Source organism: Colius striatus, chromosome Z (assembly GCF_028858725.1).
Source record: "Colius striatus isolate bColStr4 chromosome Z, bColStr4.1.hap1, whole genome shotgun sequence".
NCBI classification, from domain to species: domain Eukaryota; kingdom Metazoa; phylum Chordata; class Aves; order Coliiformes; family Coliidae; genus Colius; species Colius striatus.
This window is the reverse complement of record NC_084790.1, coordinates 75,077,460-75,097,978: the sequence shown is the minus strand read 5'-3', so window position 1 is coordinate 75,097,978 and position 20,519 is coordinate 75,077,460. Positions and strand designations below refer to the sequence as shown.

The 20,519-nt window shown below is 40.2% G+C and overlaps 1 protein-coding gene across 2 annotated transcripts in view; it reads right to left on the bottom strand.

Moving 5' to 3' along the window:
* The window catches only part of MTMR12 (myotubularin related protein 12), a 34,419-nt gene extending 14,444 nt beyond the window's left edge, over positions 1 to 19,975 (bottom strand). The window contains exons 1-9 of one of the 2 annotated variants that reach the window (XM_062018576.1): positions 19,842 to 19,975; positions 12,142 to 12,196; positions 10,873 to 11,012; positions 9,079 to 9,151; positions 7,733 to 7,863; positions 6,975 to 7,068; positions 5,447 to 5,570; positions 4,215 to 4,290; positions 1,228 to 1,334 (exon numbers count right to left, since the gene is read on the bottom strand). In XM_062018576.1, coding sequence (XP_061874560.1) covers positions 1,228 to 1,334; positions 4,215 to 4,290; positions 5,447 to 5,570; positions 6,975 to 7,068; positions 7,733 to 7,863; positions 9,079 to 9,151; positions 10,873 to 11,012; positions 12,142 to 12,196; positions 19,842 to 19,901 — 860 coding nt within the window. In that variant the 5' untranslated portion in view covers positions 19,902 to 19,975. The remainder of the gene's footprint in view (positions 1 to 1,227; positions 1,335 to 4,214; positions 4,291 to 5,446; positions 5,571 to 6,974; positions 7,069 to 7,732; positions 7,864 to 9,078; positions 9,152 to 10,872; positions 11,013 to 12,141; positions 12,197 to 19,841) is intronic. The other variant, XM_062018577.1, reaches the window with a different exon arrangement.
* Between the last annotated feature and the right edge of the window lie 544 nt (positions 19,976 to 20,519).

Below are 20,519 nucleotides of genomic sequence, written 5' to 3'. Positions count from 1 at the left end.
AATTAATTTGTGCTAGAAGATCTGGCTCTGAACAGCTTTTTCAATAAAAGAAGCTAACTGTAAACATCTGCTGTGTGCTTAAGTTCAGACTACTATCACAATGGCAGGTTAACACACCCTTATGGTTAATTGTAGATATATTTTTAAACATGAGTGGTTAACCACCAGTACTCATATCAAAGAAAGCCACTGATACTTCCCCCAGTTCAGATGACCCCAGACAGGGGATCAAAATATCAGCTGATACCTTGACATAGGTTACTGCTAGTTTTACTTACTTTAATATTACGAAATAGTGTTAAAAAAGAGTCAAGTCATGTAAACTTCCTAATGTTATGGGAGAAATATTAGAAAACCTACAGGAAGGCTCAAAAGCCCTTCGCATGGAAGTAAAACTAATTTTATAATCAAAAAATGTTTAAGGATCAAGCTATTTTCTGTTAAGTTTTGATTAGCATGTTCTCCGTCTATGACGAGAAAGGAGCTGGCACCAAAGCAATACAAACTGTACATACTAGCCTGATCTAACAGCTTGCTGCTAAGATAGAAATTCTCTCCAGGACACCTGACAGATTAAAAAAAAGACAGAAAAGAGCAGTAACAAGTCATTGCTGTAACTCTTGGATAGGTAGCTGTGCTTTTTCCCTTATGTTAACTTTGGCATTTTTCAGACTGCTGAATTAATTCAGCTCATTACCTCAGCTGAAACAAAGTGCTGTCTGCCACTGCATCTGCAAGTAGCAGTAGTGAACTGCTAGATTGTCACAGTCATTTTACATGACTTCATCTAAAGTTATTAAGGACACAAATCTAGTTATCAGAGGACAGCAGAGTTCAGCAAGATTTAAAACTCAGCTTGGAAATCCATGTTTATATATGAAGTCTAGATTTCTCTTACTTGCAAACACATCTGGGCCCATCTGCTAATGACACCTTTACTGCGTGTAAGATCTACAGGCTTTAGTGCTGCTTTACCTAGTAACACACTACAGTTTGTACACGGGTTCATCTGATTTCTGCAAATAAGCCTTCAGCGATGTTGCAGTCTTTCACAACTGACCAATGCTGTTAGGACAAGGGCTTAAACCCATTCCACTACAGAAAACTACTTTTAGATCTAGAACTTGTTTCCTGATGCGTGCAAGCTTAAAGGTACAGCATATATGGAAAAAGAGAAGCAAGGTCCATACCAAGCAAAGTGTTGTGGACAGAATAGCTATTACTGACCCATCCAAGAAGGCTTTTTGTGTTTCTGAAGTGATGTCATCCTGTTCTTTGGGAAATGCAGACATTTTGAGAAGAGCAGCACCATTATGGCAAGACCAACACCAAATCTGCAGAAAGACATTTACGAGGTGATAAAAACTGGTAAACTGTCTCATATAAAGTATTTACTTAAGTGACTCAGTGATTAAAATGAATTCTCTATGCTGTGCTTCACTGAGTTTTTGAGGTATTGAACAATCCCACCAGTAGAAGCAGACCTCTGCTTCTGCAACAAAACTACATGCATCTGTATGCTGTGTTGTCACTTTCAAGTTTTAAGTTAAGCTTGATACAGGCACAGGAAAATGTAAACTGTCAGATGATACCAGAATATTACTTCCTCAACTGTCCTCATAGGAAAGAAAAAATTGATCAAAATATCTCTGGACAAATTACGTTGGAAGACATGCCAGAGCAGAATAGCTCTTGTAAATAACTTGTATTTATTAGGCATCAGTTTCTCCATAGCTGTGTTTTTCTTACAGTTCAGCTTTGAGATAACTCACAGGAGATAAAGTCAGGCATTTCCATGTGAGTTATGCATAAAGGGTCATCTAGGCATACAAAATGCTGAGGGTGCTGAGAGAGGTGCCAGCCACTATTAGTGCTGGCTCACCAGGGAGGTCTCAGTGGACTGGGAGTTGGTAAATATAAAACCCATCTACAAGAAGGGCCAGAAGGAAGATCTTGGGAACTACAGGCCTGTCAGCCTGAGCTCGGTGCCCAAAAAGGTTATGGAGCAGAACATCCAGAGCACCATTGTGAGGCACATATAGGACAATCACAGGTTCAGGCCTAGTCAAGGTTGCTTAAAGAAGGGCAGATCCTGTTTGACCAATGTGATCTCCTTCTGTGATAAGGTGACTGGCTTAGTGGATGAGGGAAAGGCTGTAGATAAGTTATTCCTGGACCTCAGTAAAGCCTTCAACACGGCATCCACATCCACGGATGTATCAGAAATAGTGTGACCATCAGGATCAAGGAAGGGATTGTCCCCCTGTACTCAGGACTGTTGAGGCTGCACCTCAAATAATGTGTTCAGTTCTGGGCTCTGCACTACAAGAAAGACATGGAGGTGCGAGAGTGTGTCCAGAGACAGGCACTGAAGCTGGTGAAGGGTCTGGAGCACAAGTCTGAGGAGAAGCGCCTGAGGCAACTGGAGTTATTCAGTCTGGAGAAAAGCAGGCTGAGGGGAGACACGATCACTCTCTACAACTACCTAAAATTGGGCTGCAGTAAGGTGAGGGTCAGTCTCTTCTCCCCAGTAATTAAAGATAGGACAAGAGGAAATGGGCTCTAGTTGTACCAGGGGAGGTTTATATTGGAGACAAGGAACTTATTTACCAAGACAGTTGTTAGATACTGGCACAGGCTGCACAGGGAGGTGATAGAGTCCCCATCTCTGGAGATATTTAAAAGATGCAGAGATGACGTGCTGAGGGACATGGATTAGTGGTGGGCTTGGCAGTTTATGATTGAACTTCTTAAAGGTCCTCTCCAACTGAAGTGATTCTATGAGTCTATAAAACAGGATACTTAAACACTCCAGAACAAAATTAGCTTGCATAATCGCAGGTATTCCTTGTAGCAAATCAATCCTCAAATCTTCTCATATACCTTCACACATAATTTCTCAACTCACACTACTGCTTGAAGCTTAAAACAGTAAACTCACTTGAAAAGTGAGTTAGAAGAGTTTTCCTCAAGAATATGACACAAATCAAACCAGGAAGTTAAAAGCTCTGCTACCAATTTGTAGTAGCCCAGAGGTACAACTCAAAGATGCAGAAACCTCATAATCATCAAGAATAACTATTGTCCTTTCACTGATGTCTCAAATCAACTTCATATGGTCAAGTTCTTTTAACACTAGCTTCCGAAAATAATTTGGAAATAGAAGGGTTCTACAAGGCCTCTAAAAAGTAGACAAGTGAACATGTCATCTATCTGGACTTCTGTAAGGCCTTTGACGTGCTTCTGAACAAATTCCTTCTCTCTAAACTGGAGACAGATGGATTTGATGGGTGTACTATTCAGTAGATAAGGAAGTGGCTGGATGATTGCATCCAGAGAGTAGTGATCAACTGGTCAATGTCCAGATGGAGATTAGTGACGAGTGGTGTCTCTCAAGAGTCTATATTACGACAAGTACTGTTTAATATTTCCACATAGACAGTGGGATTTTGAACTTTACTATTCCAAAGGACAAACTAGGCACGACAGTACAGGACTTGAACAATTAATTCAAGAGCATGAAGGGAACACGGTTTTTCTTGGCAAATTTGATTGATGTGCAGCAACTCATAAGACTTCCTTTACTTTACTCTTTGTTTCTATCTACTCTGTCTTATTGGTTCTTAAACTCTGGTATGAAGTGGAAAGCCAAAGCCACCTTGCTACAGGGCACAAAGCTCTGTATTTAACTTTGTTTTCTGTTGAGACTGGTCCAACTAGTTTTTCAGTTAGGCTGCTTGCTTTGTACAAATGCTGCATCATCACAGCCATACAACTTACCAGCACCCAAGCCAGATAACTGCAGGTATTCAGCTATACTTGTATATGTACCATCTTCACCTCAATATCCAAATAGTATTTCAAGCCCTACATCCTGCCCCAGCTAGATGCCAGTCAGTACCATCTCATGAAAAACAGGCTGATGAATAAACAGACTAGTGGTATAAGCAGACTATAGGACATTAGATATCTGATTTAAGTAAATGGGGGCTATGAACACTACATATATATTTTGCTTTACACTGTTTAGAGGAATAGAGAATATTTTCAGCACTTCTTCCAACATATATTTCCCCTTCTATAAGAAAACTAGGTATACGTGTGAGCTGTTAAAAACAAGTTCTGAAAATAACATGCAGTAACATCTGAAATGCTTATTGAAGTTTTGTTCTCTTAGTAAGACTGCTTACCCTCAGCCACGCATATATACTTACAGGAATGCCTTTGCCTTCATACTTCAAGATACTCTCTTCAGAAACGCATATGGGAACAACAAAATACAAAGGCAGCCTAAGATAACAAAAAACCAGTTTCTTGCATTTAAAAGCTGAACAAAGAATAATCTCCAAGCTCTTTCTAATGATGGTGTTTTAGCCCACATGCTAATTATATATTCACTGTTACTGCTACTACAGTCTTTCCTACTAGATAATTCTGTTGTCCTCGGCACTCTCGCTTTATTTTCAGCTGGATAAGAAATTTTCTTCCAATCTTGAGCTCTTCATTATTTTCACTGCAACATGCCCCCACCTTTCCAAGGCTGCAATTAAGTCCTACATTTAATTGTAACATCTCAGACTGCCTTGGTTCTCTCATTCCTCAATGTTTCGAAAGATACCTTTGTAGTACTAGATAACTAGTTCTGCTTTGATGCCTTGTAAGCAGTTCACAGCACGGTTGAAGAATAACCTTTAAGATACCATGAATTTCCAGGATCAGCCAACACTATTTACATTCAAGGCCTACAGAAGCAACAAAATAAGTACTTAACCTCTGCTTGGGTCTCTCAAGACAGTAATAGAAAAAACAGTTAAGACTTCTTTGAAAAATAGTATTTGCTTCCAAAGTTTGTGAAACCCTTCAGCATCTGACTATTAAACAATAGTAGTACACAACACCTAAAAGGTTCACTGACAAACACTACTTAGCTAAGTTGGTAGAAGTATATACATCTCCAATCTTCCACTAATGGCAATGCAGCTTAATTTACATCAGCACATTTTAAACCAGCTACTCTTTCCCCTTGCAGCCTCCCAACTAAAACAACAGAAGATTACAAGTGTATGTAACTTGAAATTTTACCTGAGTAAAGTCAGAGGAATGAGAAAATGTCATCCTTATCAGTATGACAGAACTGTAGGGACCAGAACTATGTATTTTCTGTTTCATTTCAAAGTAGTATTCTCTACTCCTAGAGATATTCAAAGCTTGACTGACCGAGGTCTTGAGTAGGCTCACCTAATGTTGAAGTTAACCCTGCTTGACCAGGGGTTGTGTAAGATGACCTCCTTAGGTCTCAAATCCAAGTATCCCATAAATTAAAATAAAAACCAGATCCAAAAAACCCATAAAACAACTCTATAATGCTCAACAAATGTAGCACAGATTTTTGCAAATCTTAGTAAGATGGATATCCAAAGCTCACTATTAATCAAGGCAAGCTTACTTTTCAGACACTCTGTAGCCCTCATTCGTAGTGACTGCTTTGTATTTCGCATTCCCTTTGGTCCGCTCCAACTCACCACGCCAATCTTCAAGAGTATCAAACATCACAGTTTGGTTTCTTCCATCTGTCAGACACCAATGATGATAACTTTGCTGACTACCAGGAACTCTAACATGAAAGTATTGCTAAATCAAGTTTTAAGTTTTCCTTAAGGTAAGCAAGACTTCTTATATACAGAAAGCCTCAAGTCAAAGATAAAATGTCTTTGTACACTACACTGCTTCTATAGATCTTTAATGTATCTTCTGTCAAATACTGCTCTAACTAATACATTCAGGAATAGTTTCTCCTACTAACCCATTCTCATGGAACTTTCAAATAGTTGAGGCTGTTCTCATATGTGGTCTAAAATCCAGGATATTGTGCAGCAAATACCACTGTACACTAGTGCAGCTGACTGGCTTAAATGCAGAACTCAAAACCATATCTAAAGCCTTTCTGCAATTCATATATTACATTTCATTCTTTCATTGCATTGCATACTTTTGTCATGGCTAGGAATTTTATACTAAATAGAACATTTCAGGCACTTGGTAAGAGCAAAAAATTGATTCCAGCAGTTCAGTCTCAATCATTTCAGCAGAGAACTGTTTAGCCACCTCAGCAACAGTTAGAACAGCAGGTTTAGCCTGAGATCTTGCATAATAACCACAGGACATGACTAGATGACCTCTAGAAGTTTCTTCTAACCTTGGTGACTCTGTAATTCCTTGACATATTTTGGTAAGTATCTGATTAATTACTTGGGTACATCAAAAGTTCGCCCTGTGAAAGGAATAGGCATTCCTAGTGCCTGAAAATCAGGCTCCTAATTCAAAATAGTGCTATTACTTCAGTTGAAGTCTGAACTATGAAACTTGCTATCTTGAATTTTGCAGCTTACTGTATTAATCAGACAAGTTTGATTATGTAAAATTATGTAAGAAGTTAGCTCTAAGAGGAAGTCAAAAGTCTATTTGAGTCTTGCTATGCAAACCTATGGGGTTTTTTTGTAGTTGCCTGGGAGAAGCAGATCGCTTGCAAATAAGAGCAAAAAGGGAAATACTTTGTCAGATGCCACTGAAAAAATAATAATTTAAGAATTAAGAACAGGAAGTTTGGTTCACTGCAACAGTACAGAAAAAACACATTGACAAAATATGCAAAATACTGTCTAGATGAAAGCACTCTAGTCAGAAACACATGAAAAGCATTTTCACATACTGATCACAGTAAGTTTTCAATCTAATCATGCTGCTCTCGCTTGGAAAATTTCTGCACAACTGAAGGACACAAAAGCCAATAGTAGACAATTTAGAGATATTTAGCAACAAGCTAACAATGTATAACAAGAGGAAAAAGTAATTTTCTGAGGCTATCTGCCAGCAGGCAGAGTCATAAGCTAAGCACAAACTCAGCTACTGTCTCAGACTGCTTAAGGAACTACTGGTATGCAACAAATAGAAATCAAAAATAGAAAAACATTTACCTGTGTTGTTTGGAGCAGCTGATGCATAAGAGAACAGAAACAAGCGTTTAAGCAGCTTAGGGGTCTGGCTGTGATGAACTATACCACTGACGATCTAGAAAGGACCAAAAATTAACACCCAAACACAGACTGAGGCTGTCAGTGCAAAAAAAAAAACCCTAAAAAAACCCAACAAACAAACCCAGTGATTCTTTTTACAAGCCCCAGGTTTTAAACAAAATCTTTCAATAGGTTCTATCCCCAACAGCTGAAAAATGTTTTTAGAAAGCCTATGTCTGCAGGATGCAACACCTACTTGGCTTTATGACAAGTATTACAACCATTCAGCTTACTCTTATCAAAATAAAGGTAACAGATTCCTATTTTGGAGGTTAGATTAATCTTTAAAACAACTCAAGGTGTCAGGAAAGTAACTGCATCCATATGAAAAAGGCTGAAGTCTAAAATGTAGTAAAATTGCAACAGACAGAACAAGTTTGCCTGAGCTGAAGCTAATTTCATATAGTACCCTAACGTTCTAATTTTCTTCAAAGAGTCAGAGCATCTGGTATTTTTAATTGCTATACATAACAATGTTTAATGAGTAAGGTTAGCTAGAAATCAAAATCTTTCACCTTCTCTCCCAACTGGGACTGACCAGAAAACACTTCAAGTGTAAGGGATCTCTTAGGGTGCATTTCATTCTACCTTCATCCCCACAACTAATCAGCCAATGCTAAGCTTAAAGAAGAAAAAACTAGTTAAGTTACCATACTTACCCTTTTCACTTCCTCTTCTTTTGTGTATCTCAAGCAGAAATTAAATACTCTAAGGTCTTTACAGTAGATAATGAGCTTCTCTGGGTATTTTCTCAGTTGTCCAGTTAGAAGTTTCTTTTTCTCATCATAAACTGCAAAATTAAAAAGTCTATGTAAATAGTAAAAAGGAACCTTGCCATCAGTTGATAAAGCTATCCTTGCTTGACTTTTCAAAATTCAAGAAACTAATTCAAGTGCAAGTTTCAGCAAGTCAAAGCAACGATCCCACCACAGAGACTGGCAAGCTCTTGTGCTAATATGCTAACTTACTTTTTTTAAAACCCATTCAAACTACTTCCAGCAAGGTAGAAACCAACTTGCAGCAAGCCAGCTGCTCAGTGATTTCTTCTGTTCGCATTCTGACTGCATAGTAGGTTTAAAGTTCTGAGATGCATAAAGACACAATCTAGTAGTTTTGCCCAAAGGCAAGTCCACAAACAACTGAGAGAATTCCAAGTTCCTAAAAAAAAACCAAACAACCAAACCTTTTTTCAAACTACCATAAAGTTTCCAAGAGAGATCTTCGTTCACTTCTGTTTGAGAAAGTATAATTTCACAACTTCAAGTGCTGCCAGAGAGGCCATTGTATTAGTGTCTCATTATCAGCTTCCACTAGCCTGCCACTAGTCTGCTCCTTCACGAATCCCTATCACTATTCACAAACACTCTGAATACTGTAACGCTAGTCTGAGTCCATGCTTCTCCACACAGCCTCCCCTACTTCTTACAAATTACCAGCCCTCATTACATTTCACCGTTTTTAGCAACATGAGCATATCTGTAACTCCTGCTGCAAAACACCTATAGAATTACTTGCAAGTTAAAATACTGTTTTCTGTCTCCTTTGATACTTTGAAGACATTGTGAATCTCATAAAAACAAGTTCTTACAGCCAAACAAAAGGTATTGTTTAGGAATTTGGTACCTGTACTGTTCTGAATTACTATTCCTCAAATGAACACCTCCCTATCTAGAGAAACAGTTGATGCATTGAAAGATCCCCATGCATCAATCTTAATCAGAGACTATTCACAGCACACTCTTCTCTGCTTTGAATCATGTCCTTTTAAAGGAATTATTTCGTCTGTTCCAACAAGATAATGAATCAAAATGCAGCATTGGACAAGACTAGGTTCTGACAGATATCTTCTCTGTCATTTCATCATTAAATATAACTGCAGCTGTTTTTCCTCAACTACTCAGACCTAGTTTCCTGTTATTAGCCTGTATTTGTACAAAGAGGGCCAGCACTGTAAGAAACTTTGAAGTGTGAGGTATGTTAGAGCAAGACGAGAAAGCTGACATACCTCCATAGATTTGATCTACACATTGCAGGGTTATGTCATTTTCTCCTACAATCTTATTCTTAAATTGTGGCTCCTAGAACACAAAAAGAAAAATATCTTAGCAATGTCACACAACTAGACAGAAATACCATCTCACAAGCAAAGGACTCATTGAGGGCATATTTTAGTATCAGCATTACTTCTTATAAGCTGTGTGAGATAGAACATTGGAAAAGAATTATTAAAACACAGACAACTTCAGGTTACACAGACATAGTTCATAAACTGCAGATCCAGTTTATTTAAGTCTTAGTCACACTTGAAATATGGGTAGCATTTCTATTGAGACTCAATTTTCAAACTAGAAGCATTGCAGTAAACAGGAAATACAGTAACTTGATGTAATCCAAGTCCTTTTATGACAAGTTTCCTTGCTATGGGAACCTGGCAGGAAACAGAATGTCTCTAACAAGAACAACTATCTCAGGAATATTCCAACATAACAGCCAGATTTATCACTGCCTAAAATGAAAACAATCTCTAATCTACTGTTTTGCCATACTTAAAGTGATTTGGGGCTCCCTTCACACTTATCATTCCATGATTCCAGAGTTTAGAATTATAATTGAGTGGTGCTGCAATTAAACATTGTGTTAAATACTGTTACCAGAATCTTGATGTACACTATATCATCAAGCTACATTTTACACAGAGATTGCTGTGAACAGTTAACTCCATTCAGTTTTTTTTCCAGGTCTGCAGTACTCTAAATCAGGTGGCTAATACTGAAATTTTGTTAAGAGAAATATAGTTGAGGTGGCATGCTATAAACTCAAAACATGGAGTTAGTCATGGAACAGAAATTAGCATGGTCATTAATGACATTAGTATAAATCTCATGTTATCTGTGGAAAGAGCATTGCAGCTTTGACCCAATTAATTCCAGGAGGTCCAAAAATCTGGTTTTGGCTGCAGAACCCTTAGTTTAACATTTAAACTCCCTGAAATTTTACCCCAAGACACTTCCAACTACAATCAACAGATGTCAAATCAGATCCTTCCCATTCTTACTTCACCATCAGGATCAACTTGCACTCAAAAACCATACAATAGGTTCTCCTTCACTTTTACCACCTAAACAGACCAGACTGTTTCACATCAAATGTGTAATTACCACTCCCCTTTGACAGCTCAATTTGAACAGCTGAACCAGACTTAACTAATTGCTAAGATTTGGGGACTTTTTAGCCTTTTTAATGTTTGCCAGCTCAACAGCATCAGGCTGTTAAATCTTTGCAGTCAACAGCTGACTTTAAATAGAATCATTCTTAACTTTATGTAGAGCATTTCCACTGAGCATTAGCTTACCTAGTCCTGTGCAGCCCTGAAATGGTTCTACAGATGTAGCCCAAAGTCAATTCAGACAGATGTTATAAAACATTAGAAGTACATTTGACGCTCACACTTTTGCAATTGCTACTAGATAAGCAGTCAGAAATCAGGATTAAACAAACTGATGATTTAATTCTCAAAACAATTCATTCTTTTAAGCTTCACAAAATTACCAACTCATATGATATAAAGACTTTTAAACCACATCTAATGTAAGTGTCCACATAAAGTCTTGCACTGTGTTTATTTAGTCATCACAGCTTGAGGAAGTATCTGCACAGATCAAGCAGATGCTGATTAAAATTAGCCTGCACCTACTAAAATATTTGTGTAAATCTATATTCATTTTGTACCCTTATATAACGGAAAGATACTGAATCCTCAGAGCCTGTTTGGTCATAACTAGAAGATTTGTCTTCCTACATTATCATCTGAAGCAGAATCATCGTCAAGGAAAGCAATCTTGAAGTTTGTGCACACAAGTTTCCCACAAGTGCCACGATTCGACCCATCTTCTTGGATATACTTGTACACTGTGCTTGCCTCACAAAGCAGCAGTTCACCTGTATAAAATAAACAATAACTTGCAACATAGCAGACATTGATAATTTCATTATTCCAACTGTTATCTCAAAGTTAGCATTCACTTCCTGGCAGTTTCTTGTAACTTTATGCCTGAAGATATTTCATCCCTGTTATACAAAAAGACTGAGAGGCAGCTCCTGGAATCAGTACATTGTGAGAGCCTTTCAGGTTATTAACATTACTCAAGATGGACTGAACACTGTTCAGCTTCACACATTTAGGAGTTCTGTAACCAGAGGTATCTGCATCATGGCCTACTCTAAGTCAAAGGAGAACAATGTGTGGAGTTGCAAAGAGCAATTATACAAGCACACACACAAAAAATCCTAAACCCCACTGAAGAATAGTTCATACAGTAAATAAACAAGTTCAACTGTTCCAGTTTACTGCTAAACTCTACAAATGCTGAAACATTTGAGTTGACTATTACCAAGTTCATCATAGTTTCATAGCTTTGACTGGAGATGTTGCTTATTGTACAAGTCCTTGAGCTATCTTAAAGTTCTCAAACACAAGTTTGCATAAATAATGGTCAGTTAAGTTCTAATCTTAAAGTCAGCACAAACTGAACATTAAATTTAAGAATCTTATGTGCAGAACACCCAACAGAAAAATACTAGTTTGTTCTAAGCTTTTACTTACATTTTATCTTACTAACATCTTTTCCTGACCTTGGGAAGGGTTTGGGGAAAAAAAATAAAAAGTAAATTTAAAAAAAATTGTTACAGTGAGCGAGGCATCAAAAAGCCTAAATAACGCACAGAAAAAAAGCAACTAGAAAGTAGGTTTCCACTAGTTCTTGGTCTTCTGTTCCCAAACAAACAAAAAACCTTTCAACTTTAAGAAACAGGACAAACTGAAGTACAGAGTTTTCCACATGCAGCTTACCTGAAGATACTGTACTCCACAAAACCTGACATTTCTTCAACAACCCATGAAGATACAGCTACTTTAAACATTTCAACTCATATGGGTTGTTACACCCTGCATTTTATTGCTTGGGACACTGATGTTCCACGTTTGCTGCAGACATGGGACTATTTAAATACTGCTTACACTATTAACTTTTTATTGATGAATTCTAATAACACAATATACAATAGTTACCTGGTAATAAGCGAGGATTTACTTCTTTTTCTATGGGTTCCTTTATGTGTATTTCCTAAAGAACAAAAGAGTAACTATTACTTTGCAAAGACCACACCTTCAGCATACGCTGTAAATGACTGCAACCCCCCTCTTAAATTCCTCACATTCTAGCAAACAGGCACATTAACATTAAGGAAGAAACTTTCTAAATTAAGGAGAGTAAGTTTGCAATGAGCTCTTTCCGCTAAGAGTCAGTAGTCTGCTAGCTAAATGATTGTCAGTGGTTTGATGCACACAGTGTCAGTTACATGCAGTTGTGGACACAAAAAAGGAAACTCACAAAAGTAACAATCAGAAGCATTACCAATGCTTTTAAAGTTCCTCCAGCACATATAAAAGGATAAGCATAAATTTATTATTACATTATCTCCCAGAGTTAATTCATAATCTTTTCCTTGCGTGACTTAATATTTGTTTATAATGTACTCTCCAGAGCTTTTCAAGCTTCAACATTTATCTTGTTTCTGATTTTCTTTACATGTATTATTGCAATCAAAGTATGAAAGTTACTTAATCAGCACCACCAAGACTTAAGGTGATTTCAGAATCTCAAGAGCCCAGAGGTAAAAACTAGTTACAGGATATCCTTTAGTTTGGACTTAAATTGCGTAAAACAAACCTATTATATTCTCAGTATCACTTACTTGAGAGGGCCAAAGTCTGCTTAAAGACTATTAAACTAAGAGGACGTGCTACACCCTTCCTGCTCGGAACTTCCTCCTCCAAGTCACGCTTTGGAGTCCTTCTGGAAAACTAATAGTTAACTGGAAACCCCCCAGGGGCCACTGCAGTAAGCAAGCTAATTTTAGTTTGTCATCATTCACAGTCAGATATTGCAAATCAAGGCAAGCAATCAAAAAGGAGACCTAAGTAACAACAGTTATGCTGGCTTAAAGACTGAGAAACAAAAGCCCTTAAGTGCAGAAAAGTAATTCCCCTTTGCCATTCATATAAACACTTGCTCTCAAAACTAAAACCATCAGGAAACCATGTTAAGAGAACAGTGGAGATGTTCAAGGCAGGTTGAAATGAGGCAAAGGTTATAAAATGAAAGTGGTGGTGGTGTGAAGAAATTGCTAACTACAATTGGCAGCTAATGCAGAAAACAAAAGTCAATTTGCTGCCTTTGGCTTCTAAGTGTGAATGATGTACACCTAAATTCAAACTTCACACTTGTCAACTGAACAAGTTCTTGTGCAAACATGGCTCAAGCTGAATAGTGCTGCATTCAGAGGAAAAATGCATACATGTTTTCCCCAACACTGTCTCTTCCACCACTGGTAGCTCCAAGCTTAATTTTGCATTTAGTAGTGCCTTTAAAGCTATGCTTTTTCCTATCACTATTTGTGTGCAACTAAATGCAACACTGTTTGCTCACAGACTATATGCCAACAATCATGGCTACAGAACAGTAATGCAGTATACTAACTAGGTGTTTTTCCAGTAACTTTTACTTTGGGAAATATCATCAGGCATGTAATAACTACTGTTTATGAATACACACTGCCTGAATGTTCGTACTTAACTGCCATGAGTACTTGTTTGTGCTAGTGTTGGCAGAAAAGACCTGAGCAAAAAAACAAACCCAACACAAAACTGATCCCAAAGAAGTTCTTGGAGGTTACATCCCTTTGTTAAAATGCACTGAAGCCTTTATAATAGGTATCAGAGGCAAATAACTTCTGCCATTGGTTTGGGTTTTGGTTACAAGTTAAATTGGTTATCTTTCGAAAGGAATTAGAACTTTAATTAAATAGTGTCACAGCAGAATAGAGACCTTCAGCAAACGTGAAGATCAGCATGTAAAACCCAGTTTCACTTTCTCTTGACAAAACCCCACAGATATTGAAGTGCTTGCTACAGGTAGAATTCCGGTAGCATACGGCAGCTTCCAAGAGTGAGCCTCCAGAAAAGTTCCACTTGAAAGACAACATTTATATTCTCATAATCATAATTGAAAGACAGTTTTCATACATATACATTAGCTATAATGCAAGTCACAAACGCTGCTGAAGGATCCATGCTTCTGCACTTCCAAGGGAGGATAGTAAAATACATTAAAATCTACTAATGTCATATTTTGTATTTGCTCTTTTAAGAGAGAAGGCAAGGATTTTTATGAAGAAAAGCTGCGAGTCAGTGCAAGTTAGGCAGGAACCCCTAAGTTTAGCTAACATCTCCACTCTGTTTCATTTTTCTGATGGATCTTGGGACTAACTTACAAGGCTAAAACACATGCTCCTCATCATCCCTTTAATCACCCACCCACCTCTTTCATCCCTTGGTTTGTCTGACTACATGGTGAGGTAATTTGGTTTATACCATCAGCTGGAAAGTTTGTGCTACAATTGGTTTTGTTGTTGCTGCCTATTGTTAGCACAATTGGCTCATCAACAGGTCAGATGAGCACAGAAACAAAAGAAAGGGAAGCCGTATAAGTGTGCGCCTTTCCATCAGCTACTAATTCCACACATAACCCAGTAAACTTCACCCTCTAACCATTTGCTGAAGTTAAGCATGCAAGCACTTTCCATATATGACCACTGAAAGCCTCACACGAGCCTCTAGATTGATACTTCTTTGTATGTAGCTTCCCTGTTCTGAGCGCCCCAAGCAGCATCTTGCCACTTCTTACTCATACCAAGATACAACACAGGAAACCCTACAACAGCTAAAAAGCAGATACCCATAGGGCACCATGCAAATGAGGAAAATTAACTTTGGATTTCCTTGGAAATGACAGAAACAAAGACCTCACTTATGCTGAAGGTTTTAGAAACTTCTTTCTCAGAGATGTTTCTCACCTATGCACTTACACCTTGTGTTACATTCCTTTTTCCAGACTATCAGTGATAGACAATACAGCAACACTCCATAACTATCAATTATAGTAGTACAGAGTACCAAGTCATACCAAAAGGGCAGGCTGACACATCACACAATCCTTATTCATAACCCATCACTCCTGGTGGGGAGACAAGACAAGAAAGAAACTGGTTTTCTTAAGGAAGGGCTCACTACTTGTTTTTCTATTCCAATATAGGGAACAACTGCAGAGTTTGTAATACCCAAAAATTACATTCATCTTTTCCCCTAAAATGTATTTAAAGGGGCTAAAATGTAATCTTCTAGTCTGTCTGGGGAGATGTGACTTCCTGAAGTGCTGAAGAATAAAAGAATCACCACAGACGAGACAACATCAAGTTTAAGGCAGCAAGACCAAGTAGCAGCAATGCTTTATTACAGGGTCCTAACAGTTAAGGCAGAAGAGGGAGCCCAAAAGACTCCAGATCTTTGTTCTTGAGCCTTCTCACAACTGAGAGCAACTCCTCACCTCCTGCTGTACAGGAGGTAAGCAACTGTGGACTGAAAGTGAGTAAAAAGTGAAAACATTTCCTGCATGCCAGAATCCAGATGTCAGAGAATCTAATGGTTTTTTTTTAATTGCTTATGCAAAATATATGTTTAGGCCTATTGATACTGGATGTTGCTTGTGGCTCTCGGTAGACAGACTATGCATAGTCTGCTGATCCAAATTACAGGCTGCAACTGAATGAAACACACATTCTTTCAAGGCTGACAGCAAATAGTAGTGCTGTGAGAACAGGATATTTCAATGTTGTTATATAGTTATCCACAAGTAATCTCTGCACAGCCAAGGTCTACATCATGGTGAGGTCTGCCGTGAATACAGATTTGTTTGTTTACTTATGCTTCATTAAAGGACTAAAAGATGGCTGAGACAGCTTTCTTAACTATACATTTATCAGTTGCAAAAGCCAAGCTATATACTGAAATACGTGCAAGTTAATTGTGGTGCTCCAACAAGTCAACACAGTATTCCAGAGTAAAATACATCAACATTTTGTCTAAACATTCCACTGGAATTTCATGCAAAAGAGGAAATACCTGTGCGCATGCTTCGCATATACTTTACAGTCAGAAACAAACCACAATATGTACTTGTTATTTTCTGAAAGACTACTTCTTGCTCAAACAAGAATAATCCCATATTGTGTGCCACAGAATCCAGTGGAGACGCTTTCTACACTTTAATAGCAGTGCTGAAAATAATCTCTTAAGTGCTTGTTTTCCTTCCTTTCATGGTTCCATTATCCAACAGTCCATTAGATCATAGCACATGTTTTCCATGTCCGTTTCATCTTTTACCCTCTCCTCCTTCCTTACATTGTCCTGTCCATCTCCTCTGACTTCAACACACAGCTTCTCCCATGTCAATCCAGAGCCCAGCTGTCCACTTTGCTAACTCCTGTTCCTTATACCACCCTTTGGTGCCACTGTTCCAGTTTAGAAGGAATGACACACTGTTTTCAAAGCAGTTATTACAGAACACAGAATATTGTACTAAGATTTACAAGCTGTAAGTATTCATAGTGGTAATGAGCTAACAGCAGCATACAATTTGAGAGACAAAGAGTAAGAGGTAGGAAAGTCAGCTCAGCAGCCTGAGGTATACTCCAGATTTCAGGGACAAGCAGCATGAAGCAGAACGAACTCTGATACAAAAGCTGATAAAAGAACTAATACCAGAAAAAAATAAAAATGAAGGGTTTAACTTTTAAGAATGCCCCCACAAAAAGTAACAACAGGCTTCAAATTAAGTTCAATATCCAGATTTTTGTTCAAATTAAGATTTTTTTCTTAAGCAATGTATGAACCCACTTGGTAGTCTTGAAAATGCTTTCACTTTTGAAATATTAAGAGTTAGAAATCATGAAGTAATTCACCGGTTCTTGTTTCTGTGTCTCCATAAACAAATACTCCTAGTCCATGATCAAACATGTCAAAACATTGCCTCTATACCCTAGTATTCGCCCCACTTCCTGCAGGGTAGCCAAGTCTGTCCTGAAGGGAAGTGTGTCATTAATATCAACATCCTACGGCCTTGCTCTCAACAGACCATTGATTGATCTGCGATTCTGTATAGCAGAGCATATCTAGGTTATATTTAGTCAGACATCAAAAACTTTGCTTTTCCAGACATTCTGGGGTTTCAAAGCAGAAAATTCTTCTATTCCTTTAACAAACATAATTTTCTGTTCACTCCTTACTTCCATCTTGCTATATATTAACATGAATAGAGCTCCTGTTTCTTTTCATATTAAAACAAACAAAAAATACCCCATACAAAAAACTCCACTCAAAAGCCAAAGCTTCTTAAAACCAACTTCATTTTCTTTTTCTGAACATTACCTAGCGTGTCACTTGGGTATCTGAGGATGGACTAAACAAGTTGGGGCTAAAACTCAGCTCTATCTGTTGTGTTCTCTTCTTGTGAGGCTTCCTTAACCTAGAAGCAGCAACTTAAGGTCTCAAACAACTTTCCAGGTGCACAAGTCCAAAGAATCTGGAGGTTGCAAGCAAGAGGGACCACAGCATAGCACTGCTATATTGCTCTGTATTGCACAGTGGTTGACAGAAAACCTTGCTGCAAGTCAGAAGTATAAACAGATTCAAGTCCAGGCTTCATAAGTTTGCTGACAAGTCCACCACCAACTCAAATGCTATCTAGATGTAACTTCAAGCTCATTAAGTCCCTGAACTGCTGTTCCACGTATTTTGACAGAATCTACCAGAAGAAGCATCACCCTGAAAACACTTCTACCCTGGACTTTTACCCAAGCATCCGGCAGTTTTGCTATCTCGATGAAAACTCCCAGTTGACCAAATCATGTTCCATATAAGAGTGTTCAAGCATTTCCACTGTTTTATTAGTCTAGCTCCAATTTTAAAACTTAACTGTGTGAACATTAACATGTACAGGAAATCTGTCTTTAGAAAGTTCTTCTCAGGTGCACACAGAACACAGTTCCTTGAGAGATCCCCACTTCTGCTTATTTGAGGATATCTAGACAATGTCTTTTCCAGATCCCCAAATAGCTTCACGGGTTTCATCATATCTCTGAAGTTTTATTTCTAATCCTCATAAAACCCACTAACATCTTCAGCTTCCTGTGTAACTATCCCATTAAGGCAGACACAGGCTGTCAAAAAGAGAGCAATACCCAACAAAGCAAATAGTTAATCTTGCTATCCTGGCCACTAGCATCAGACCTCTGTATCACTAAGCAAAAGAGACACTAATTCTCTGGCAGCAGTCAGGTCTGTATTTCAAAGCTTCTGCTGCAAGAGCCCATGAAATTCTCAAATACAATTACATAAAAGGAGATGGTTAAAAGCAGTAAGAATACATAAGGTGTGAATGACTGCAAGCTCTCGTGCTTCCGTATATTCCATTAAGAGTTTCATCTTCCAATATTAAATACCTTCATTACTCTTCCTGCAGCCATTAGGATTGTATTTGAAGAGTTGCATTACTGCAGTTACACGCAAGTTAAAGTACTCCTCTTTTTTATTTGGTATCTTACTGCACGACGTGTATTTAACTATTTTCCCACTGGCCAGGAGGTTTCTCTCCACAAGCTTTCATCATCTAGCATGCTTGTTTAAACAGTGAAGTACCTTTCAGCAAGTCCAGCAAGTGGTGTTCTTAAAACTCAGATTTCACAGATTTCACTCAGACAAATCCATGACCTAAGTTTTGAATAGCACAGCTAACCTAAGCCATAATTTAAGATTCAGAGAAAAATAAAAACAGCAGATTCTCCAAGGTCCTATCAGTGACAAACTCCATACTAATCAACAGAACAGACAAAAATCTCTTCCTGAAGAAGCTCTCAAGAGAACTGAACAATTAAGAAGAACCAGTCTGACATAGTTACAAAGAACTATGGATGGGAAAAGAAAACTCAACCCACAACTGGATAGTTCTCATGAAGACTGTTCTTCCTAGAAAACAGCTGTTTACCAGGAATAAGAATGAAGGAATACTGAACAACAATATCAATCTAATACCATCTGCTAACAACATGACCTCAGTCTAAAGCTACTTAAATCAAACAGCCAATGTAAGTTTCAATAAATACGTGAAAGGACAACAGGAAGAAAAATATGAAAGATATGCACAGCCAAGAGTTCTGCATCGAGCTGTTAAGGAAAGGGCTTTACAGCAACAGATTGGAAAAAAGGGGCGTTTACAAAGACAGAGCACTCGTCGGGAGCGATGTTAAACGTAAAGAAGAGCAGGTTCGCAAAGTCCCACCTCACACGCTGAACTGTCACGATGACAGTCCAACACCTAGCCACTGCTCACAAAACAATTCCAGTGAAGTGCCAGAAAAACGAACCAGTTTAAAATTGACCCGCCAAGTACTTTTATTTAAGCTTCCTCGAGAAGCAGCAAGATGCTTCCCCCTCGTTCTCGGGGCAGCACCTTGCAGGGATCACACGGAAAAACACACGGCGGCTGGCACCAGCCCCACTCCGGCTGCATCTCCGTCCCACCGGCGCTCTTCACTGCCCCCCACGGAAACCGCCGCTGCGAAACCCGAGAGCGAGGTGAGCGGAACGGCAGCGCTGCCGGAGCCCGCCCGTCCCCGCACGCCCACCCGCCCCTCCCGGCGCTGCCGCCCGGCCCGGCGGCCCCCCGCGCCTCCCGCCAGACCCCAGCCGGGCCCGCGGAGGGCTCCCCGCAGCCCCGAGGGCCGGGCCCGCCGCAGCCTGACAGCTCCCCGCCCGCCTTCCCCCCAAGGGCCGCGGCCACCGCCTCCCGCAGGACGGCCGCACCCGCGCCGCACCTCTGGGCTGATGTAGGACACGAAGGAGGGCTTGGCCGCCTTGGCCCCGCTGCCCAACATGGCTCCGGTCGCCTCTCGTCTACCCTGGAGCCTTCCGCGCCACCGGCCGGCGGCGGCACCGCGTCCCACGGCTCCTCCTCCGGGGGGGGGGGGCGGGGGCGGGAGTCAGCCCGCGGCAGCGCCCGGCGGCATCCGGCGCACGCACCCGACCCCACCCCCAGCCCAGGGCCCGGCCGCTTGCGGGCACCGCCTCCCGCCGCCCCCACTGGGCAGCGCCGCTGTCAGTCATCGGCGTGCCCCGCGCTCATTGGCTGCGGGCAGCGCCTCCGGAGAAGAGGGAGACAACTGGGGTGCGGCCCCGGCCGCAGGGGGGCGCTGTTCCCCTTGCCCCCGCCGGCGGCGCGGCGGCGCGGGGCCGGGGCCAGGGCCAGGGCCGGGGCCGGGGTCGGGGCCGGAGCCGGAGCCGCCGGAACACCCGTGTTTGTGCCCGTGGAGGCCACAGGCACCCGCTTTTCGGCGGTTGGTACCCGCGTAGGTTGGCGGCGGCGGCGGGGCTGCAGCCGCACCCATGGGTTTGTCCCACGGGGAATCCTCGCTGCTTTGCACCCAACCGACTGCCCGTGTGTGACCAGAGTGTGTCCGGCACGGCTCTCCCTTTGGCTCTAGCAATGCACAGCG